Source organism: Garra rufa, chromosome 12 (assembly GCF_049309525.1).
Source record: "Garra rufa chromosome 12, GarRuf1.0, whole genome shotgun sequence".
Taxonomy (NCBI): domain Eukaryota; kingdom Metazoa; phylum Chordata; class Actinopteri; order Cypriniformes; family Cyprinidae; genus Garra; species Garra rufa.
The window spans coordinates 10,634,357-10,642,773 of record NC_133372.1 but is presented as its reverse complement, the minus strand read 5'-3'; the positions used below and the strand labels follow the sequence as shown (position 1 = coordinate 10,642,773).

Below are 8,417 nucleotides of genomic sequence, written 5' to 3'. Positions count from 1 at the left end.
AAAGAAAACAAGCAATAAGTACATTTTAATGACCCTTTTAGTACATAATTAAACAGGTTTTACATTCATGACCTTCATTTACATTCCCATCCTGTAGTGCAATAAAGAAAGAATGTTGCTAAACTTTGATTAAAATACAACAGACAACTTTTGAAGAGTAAACTTAATGGAAGGAAAAATCACAGTAAATCAACATGACCAACTTCAACCCCTTACTTGAATATGCAACAGGAAAGCTTTCACCCTTGATGCCATAGTTTTATATTAAAACAGCCGTAGCTAAAATCTAATCTATTGTAAATTGTACATTTATAAAATTTTATTGTTGTTCCATGATAACATATTTCCAGTCAGCTGTTGTCAATGGCTCATGGCTAGTAGTTGCTTTACACAATGTTCCTTCCTGCGGTGCTGTACGGTTGTGATGTGGAGGGGTGGAAAGAGTTTGATTTCAGGGAGGAGGAGCTTGAGACTGAACGGCTCCGTCTGTCTAAGCTCCGGCGGAATGCACGAGGGCTGCAGCGATGGATTTCCATTCCTACATGGGTGCTGACCTGAGACGGACTCAGACTGAGCCTGTGATTCTGAGCTCTGGACTCGTACACTTCTACTGACGTCTTCTTGTAGCTAAGAGAGGGAGAAAAATATTTACAAAATATCTAAGCATCATGGGAAGGCTAATAAAAAAGATGAAGAGCTCAGTTGGAACAACTATACCTGCCTTCTTGTGACATGAGTTACAGTATTTGAATTAGTATTTATCACATGAATTGCGGTTGTTTCCAATCCAGTTTATTTTTCAATTCAGAAGTAAGCTATTTCATGTAAATGTGTGAAACTTCTTTTTTTATTAACTACTATAATTAAATATCTAGAAGAATAATGAAGTAAATTAAATTGTAAAACTGTTTCCACTACAACCCAGTGTGTTTAAGACTATACTACTATAGAGGGTTTTCACGATGTGTCATCAATTGGCCATTTTGGCAGCAATGAATGTAAACTATTCCACTAAACTGAACGAAACTCGCAAATTTAGCTGATTATTGCTGCTGAAAATGGCCAATTATTGTCATGTTTTGGGCTGTACTAATTGGTCAGACAAGGAAAAACATTTAGAGTACTATAGACTACCAAAAGTTATAACAAATCAAGGAGAGGAGTGCAAAAACTGTCTGAGGAACAAAAGGCGTTGTGGTTGGCCAAACTGAACCAGGATTTCCAAAGTAAGAATCTTGACAACATTTGTATTTGTTCTTATCATTCCTAGTCAGGTAGGTAAAATATTAGGCTAATATCTTAATTAATACTGCTCAAATCTTTACCACCTATTCACTTTAGTTTGTCTAAATAGTGTGCCCTTTCCTGTTTGAAGTCCTTCTCTATATGATTTAGCAGCTTCCACACTTTTTACCCATAGTTTAGACAGCATAAATTAGCAGAACAACATATTCAGTAGTACATTAACCATGCAATTCATGCTGTTATTTACCAAATTGTGACGTAAGTCCAAACCCTCCAAAAAATCATATCAGAGTCATATTATGCATTTTTTAGGTTATCTAACAAAACATATTCAGTGCAGCTTATCCACTTTTTTCTTCATGTAAGAGTGGGCGCGGCCATTTGTAAATTTAATGGGTCTGGCTTCCGGTCTCATCCGCGTCAAACAGCTGTACAAAACAGATGGTTTTGCAGCTTGATATTGCAAATTGGTGTTTGTATTGTCTTAATTATGAACACACTGGTTTGTAGTGCAAACGGCTTCACTGTTTACTGCACGTTATTCTTCTCGTTATTTCCCGTAGGGCATTTCTGCATCGAAGAAAAGGGTGGATATGGCAGTATTATTTCCTGCATGCCTGCTGTTTAAAGCATCCATTGTTTCGGGACTCCTATGATACCTAAAATGTCTAAATGGGCAGTACTCTTGGTTTTGGAACAGGGCTATAAAGTGTGTGTGGGTAGAATGTGAAGACTTCATCACGGTGTAGTGTAGTGTGCACTTACAGTCGCAGCAGTAGAGAGGAGAGCACAACTGAGACAGATGAAGCTGCCATCGCAGCAGAACCCATCCACGGCTCCACAACCAACCCAACCGGCATAAACACACCTAAAAACCCAACCAGCATAAACACATCCATCTCTTACAGAATGCACACAGTACTAGATGTCAGAAAACACTGGTAACACTGTGTTTGGTTCTATTTACCTGCAGCAATAGGGATGCCAAGCAAGTTGTAAATGAGAGCAAAGACAAAGTTTATCCGGATTCTCTGCACCGTCTTTTTCGATAGCTCAATACTTGCCACTACATCCAGCAAATTATTCTACATCCAAAAAAAAAAACATATAATGAAGGCCTGAACTGTTTAATTGTTGATATTTCATAGAATTCTGAGAAATAAACTGACTCACCCGTATAAGGACAATATCTGCTGCTTCAATGGCAACATCTGTGCCTGTTCCTATAGCAATGCCCAGATCGGCATGGGCAAGAGCGGGCGAATCATTGACCCCATCACCCACCATTGCAACTTTCAGACCTTGTTCCTGCAATTCCTGGATTCTCGCCACTTTATGGGAAGGCAAGACTTCTGCAAACACCTTTTTGATGCCGACCTGTGTAACAAAACACAGTGTATAGCACACATGCAAATTGGATGTCAGAAGTGTGGCCTTTCCATTAGTGACATTTTGGTGAAGTTTCTCAGCCAAAAAGAGGCATTGCTAACAGTGTAGCAATTTATGAGGCAAAGTTGGGTCTTTCTGTGTCAAATCAACCAAATTTCAAAAACTTCCCTGGCTTGAATTTTTGATTTTGCTAATATTTTTTCTGAAGAAAGTTAGACCTATATGGTAATTAAAGCCAAACTAATAAATGTAATTGATGAATAAATGGCAAAATGGTAAAAATTACTTCAGAAAGCTGGCAGCATCATGTTTGTTATTTTTACACAGAGATTGGTAGGTCTGTTAGTAAAATATGTTGATATTATCTTTGTTGCATTATGTGCCAATAGTGACCATCCAAAAATGGGGAAACAGCACTTTTAGTATTAAAGTATTAAAGATATCTTAATGCCCTTTTAGATATTCGGCCTTGACAAACTTTCCTTTTGGCATCTTCATTTTTAGGGCTCTATATGATTCGGTTCCAGAGATATTGGAATGTTATGGATATTATGATGCTGCCATCTTTCTGAAATTATTATTAATTTTACCCGCTTGTAATATTTGAATCTCAGGTAAAAATTGGCATTTTGACCCCCCCCTCCACAAAATAGTGGGTTCCTCAGTAAATATTCATCCATGACATTTAATATTTTGGCTTTCATCACTATTCTTTTTTAGAAATAAATATTAGCAAAATCAAAATTTTGAGCTGGGGACCTCTGGTTGAGTTGACACAAAATGACCCAGCTCACAAACCAAGTAGATTTTCACTGGTCAACATGGTGAATCAACGTGACCACATTTTGTGAAATCTCCCTGCGAGAATTTTTGCTGTCATGTGAAATTCCTGGAATACTGAAATTACAGGATGTTTTCTTTAATAATTTGTCAAACAACAGTAAATGAAGTCACATAAGTGAAATTTAATCGTAGAGATGTATGAATCACTGCTCATAGAAAAGTCAGTTTCAATTAAGCAGCTTTCTGTTGGTCAGTTTCATGAATTCTTGAGCGAAATCTGTTTTCACCTTAATGTGAAACTCACAATGCGCAGATTCCTACTAGAATGACTGGATTTTATTTGTCCCACAAATTCTTTGGCATTGTTGTGTATTTGAACCCTTTCCAAAAATGACTATCATTTTGAGATTCATCTTTTCACACTGAGGACAACTGAGGCACTCATATGCAACTATTACAAGAGTTTCAAACAATGCATTAAGAGCCAGGGGTGTAAACCTTTGAACAGAATGAATATGTGTACATTTTTCTTTTTTTGCATAAATATCATATTTTTTTCATTTAGTACTGCCCTTTAGAAGCTACAGAAGTTACTTACATGTTTCCCAGAAGACAAAATAAGTTACATTTACCCTGATCCTAAAATTCAAAAAGTTTTCACCCCCCAGCTCTTAATGCATTGTGTTTTCTTCTGGAGCGTCAGTGAGCATTTGAACCTTCTTTAATAGTTGCATATAAGTCCCTCAGTTGTCCTCAATGTGAAAAAAATGGATCTAATGGTTCTAAATTCAACTATTTTCTCTTGTGGACTATATGTAATCGTCTTTTATGTCAAATATTTTATTCAGGTGAGTACTAAATAAAAAATAACATGCATTTTGTATGATCCTCTTATTTTGATAACATAATTAACATTTTCCAGATTTTGCAAGGTGTATGTAAACTTTTGACCTCAACTCTATATGCACCTGTGTGGCGATGGCCCGGGCTGTGCGTCTGTTGTCTCCAGTGATCATAAAGACCTCAATTCCCATACTGCTCAGGGTATGAACAGCAAGAGCTGACTCTTCCTTCACTGTGTCTGCCACAGCTAACATAGCACACAGCACACCTGAGAAACAGAGACAGGAAGCCAGAGAAATGGGGAGGGGGTGATCTTGATCTTTTGAAATAAAAACCTAGAGATAATTCGAAGATGGGCTAATTATAACAAACTACAATCTGAAATTTTCTAAGATTATATGTGGAACTAAAAAAAGTTTTTTTGATATAATAGTATCACATAACATACCATCGATGGCCACAAGTATGGCTGTCTGTCCTTTAGTCTCATGGCTGCTCATGGCATCATCTACATCAGCTGTGACCTCCAAACCATTCCTCGTCATCCACTGTCTGTTCCCAATCAAAACAGAGTATGAAGGGCTATCTGGAAAAACACATATACATATATCTGTACTGTATATCTGTCTTCATACATTAGGAGTTTAACTCATTCAAGAAAATTTGAGCCACAACCACATGGAAATAAAAAAGTGAAGGGGACACATCATGGAAAACAACATTTTCTTTTGCTTTTCAGGTTTTGAATAATTAAGATTTTTTTTAAAGGTTTTTGGGAAAAAAAAGTCTGACCAAAGCTAAATTTATTTTAACATAAATACAGTACGAATTGATATATGTGAAATATGATTACAATTGAAATGGAATATTTTCTATTTTTATATGTTTTAAAATGTCATTTATTCCTGAGATGCAAAACTACATTTTCAGAATCATCTCTAATCTAGTATTCAATTAATAATAGTGGTTTTTATCAAATTGAAAATTAATGTTTGTGGAATGTTTCTTGATCTTTCATCTAATTAGCATATTAAAATGATTTCTGAAGGATCACGTGACACTGAAGACTTTATCATCACAGTAATAAATCACAAATTAAAATAGTAAAGTTCTTGTAAATTCTAATAATATTTCACACTATCACTTTTTACTGTATTTGCATCAGTTAAATGCAGTCTTGGTAGCATACAATGCAAATATTAACAGAATTATTAATTGATTATAAAATGTGATAAAAAAAAAAAGAAGAAATGTTACCAAAGGTTAGAAAAGAGTAATGCACAAAACTCACACTAGGAGGCAGCAAAAACACACGTTTACCTTACCTGACCCCGAATCCGTGTCTGCCACCAGACTGCTCTCATCTGTGGTGACTCCTTGGAGGGTAATAAGAAGTGGTGTCTGCTTTGCATCGGATGTGTTTGTTTCTTGTGTCTTCGGGCTGTTCTGCAGCAGATCCTCAATGTTGGAGACTTTACAGCTGATTCCACAGCCAGGAACAGCCTGGAAGTCATGGCAGTAGCCCAGAGTTTCTGTTCCCAACTCCTACAGAGAAACAGATTTAGAAGCAGACAAACCGATTTAGAAACCTCCTTTAACACCAAAGAGCAGTTTTATTTATATAAACAGATAGTTTAACTGGAAGTGGATGGAAAACAGGCTCTCCTGAATTTCCTGAACATAAAGCCCAGAGGCTGCATCATATGAAATTGTACTGCTGCTTTTCCCAAACCTGTTTGCAGTGCTTGGCGACAGCCATGCCCAGTGGGTGTTCACTGCTGGCCTCTGCGGTGCCCACCACAGCCAGAACCTTCCGGAGAGGAAGCTTTGCCCGGTCCCACAGGACCAGTACTCGCGTCACCTGCGGCACACCATTAGTGATGGTCCCAGTCTTATCGAACATAACAGCCCTAACCTGCAGGAACAACAGGGAAGGGAGTCGAATTCTAACAGACTATTCAGTGAATCCTTAAAGAATCTAAACATTTTGTCTGAGCAATATTTATAACTGCATCCTATCACTCTACATGAATATACTTGACAATTTTGGACGTAAAAAAGAACAGAATTTTGTAAAGTAATAGGTAGGCCTGTATATACAGTTGAAGTCAAAAGTTTGCATACACCTTGCAGAATCTGCTAAATGTTTATTATTTTAACAACATTTTAAAGACATTTACACATAATATATGTAAATTATTAGTTGAATTCATTAATTCTTAATACTGTGTTGTTACCTGAATGATCCAAAGCTGTTTTTTTTTTTTTTTTTGCTTTTTTTGCATTTTTGTATATTTGTACCCTTTCCAACAATGACTATGATTTTGAGATCCATCTTTTCACACTGAGGACAACTGAGGGACTCATATGCCACTATTAAAGAAGGTTCAAACTCTCACTGATGCTTCAGAAGGAAACACGATGCATTAAGAGCCAGGGGTGTAAACTTTTTGAATTTGAAGATCAGGGTAAATTTTACTTATTTTGTCTTCTGGGAAACATGTAAGTATCTTCTGAAGGGCAGTAATACCTGAAAAAAAAAATTATATTTAGGCAAAATAAGAAAAAAGTACACATTTTCATTCTGTTCAAAAGTTTACACCCCCGGCTCTTAATGCACCGTGTTTCCTTCTGAAGAATCAGTGAGCATTTAAACCTTCTGTAATAGTTGCATATGAGTCCCTCAGTTGTCCTCATTGTGAAACGATGGATCTCAAAATCATGCAGTCATTGTTGAAAAGGGTTAAAATACACAAAAATGCTGAAAAACCAAAGAATTAGTGGGGCCTGAAAGAATTTTCTGAAGAACAGTGGGCAGTTTAACTGTTTAGGACAAACAAGGGAATCATGAACAACTACCACTAAACAAAAAAACACACCTGTGGATTATTCAGGTAACACAGTATTAAAAATCAAGTTTATTTTTTATAAATTCAACTATTATTTTCACTTGTGGGCTATATGTAAAGGAGGCCAGGTGCGGTAGGACCCGGGTGTGAGGGGTTACATATATGTAAACATCTTTTATGTGAAATATCTTATTCAGGTCGGTACTAAATAAAAAACAACATGCATTTTGTATGATCTCCCTTAATTTTGGTAAAATAATTAACATTTTGCTGAATTTGCAAGGTGTATGTAAACTTTTGACTTTGACTGTATATTAATTATAACAAATTACATTATAAATATTATATCTATTTTTTGATGCTATGCTGGATTTTTATACATCAGGGTTATTAGTTAGTTAACTTAAATTTAAGAAAATGAAACTAATAAATATTACATGAACACTCAGCAAAATTACTAAAACTAAAACAGAACTAAACACTAAAACTGAAAATTTATAATAAATATTTAAATATTTAAAAAACTAGAAAAAATTGTATTTCGATTCTAAATGGGACACTACCATTTAAAATTTTGTGGTCAGTAGGATTTTTAATGTTAGTGTTTGTAAAAAAAATAATTAGTAAATAAAGTTTCTGAAAGAAAAAAAAACGTCTCATGCTTACCAATGTTGCATTTATATAAACAAAACAGTAAAAATAGTAATATTTGAAATATGACATTGAAATATTATTACAATTCCAACGAAATGTTTTCCATTTTAAAAATGTAATTTATTTCTGTGATGGCAAAGCTTAATTTTCAGCAGCCATTACTTCAGTCTTCTGTGTCACATGATCCTTCAGAAATCATTACGGATGAATAGAAGGTTAAAAAGTGTTTTTAGTTAGTTGGTTAGTTAGAAATGTCTACTGTTATCAATTGAATGCATCCTTATTAAATAAAAGTATCAATTTCTTAAAAAAAAAAGCTTACTGACCCCAAACTTTTGAACAGTAGTGTATATACATAAATATCCAGCAAAGTTCCTACAGATACCATTGCAGCTGGGATTTCAGCCTAATAAATACAGACTCAAAAGAAGGACTTATGATTGAGCATTGCCTTGTGGGCCATCTCCAAAGGTTCTCCTCCCTTTATGAGAATGCCATTCTGAGCGCCCACTCCTGTGCCCACCATAACAGCAGTGGGGGTCGCCAGGCCCAGAGAGCAGGGGCACGCAATGGACAGAACCGTGATGGCGGCCTGGAAGGCAAAGCGAACGATCACCTCTGCTCGGGGGATGTTTTGGTCATAATCCTGTGGAG

At 35.9% G+C, this 8,417-nt stretch overlaps 1 protein-coding gene across 1 annotated transcript in view; it reads right to left on the bottom strand.

The window, feature by feature from the left end:
- Nucleotides 1-19: 19 nt before the first annotated feature.
- The window catches only part of atp7b (ATPase copper transporting beta), a 30,175-nt gene continuing 21,777 nt past the window's right edge, over nucleotides 20-8,417 (bottom strand). Inside the window, exons 13-21 of the mRNA XM_073851189.1 lie at nucleotides 8,215-8,409; nucleotides 5,993-6,175; nucleotides 5,586-5,805; nucleotides 4,709-4,846; nucleotides 4,386-4,528; nucleotides 2,419-2,622; nucleotides 2,213-2,330; nucleotides 2,011-2,113; nucleotides 20-627 (exon numbers count right to left, since the gene is read on the bottom strand). Coding sequence (XP_073707290.1) covers nucleotides 387-627; nucleotides 2,011-2,113; nucleotides 2,213-2,330; nucleotides 2,419-2,622; nucleotides 4,386-4,528; nucleotides 4,709-4,846; nucleotides 5,586-5,805; nucleotides 5,993-6,175; nucleotides 8,215-8,409 — 1,545 coding nt within the window. The 3' untranslated portion in view covers nucleotides 20-386. The remainder of the gene's footprint in view (nucleotides 628-2,010; nucleotides 2,114-2,212; nucleotides 2,331-2,418; nucleotides 2,623-4,385; nucleotides 4,529-4,708; nucleotides 4,847-5,585; nucleotides 5,806-5,992; nucleotides 6,176-8,214; nucleotides 8,410-8,417) is intronic.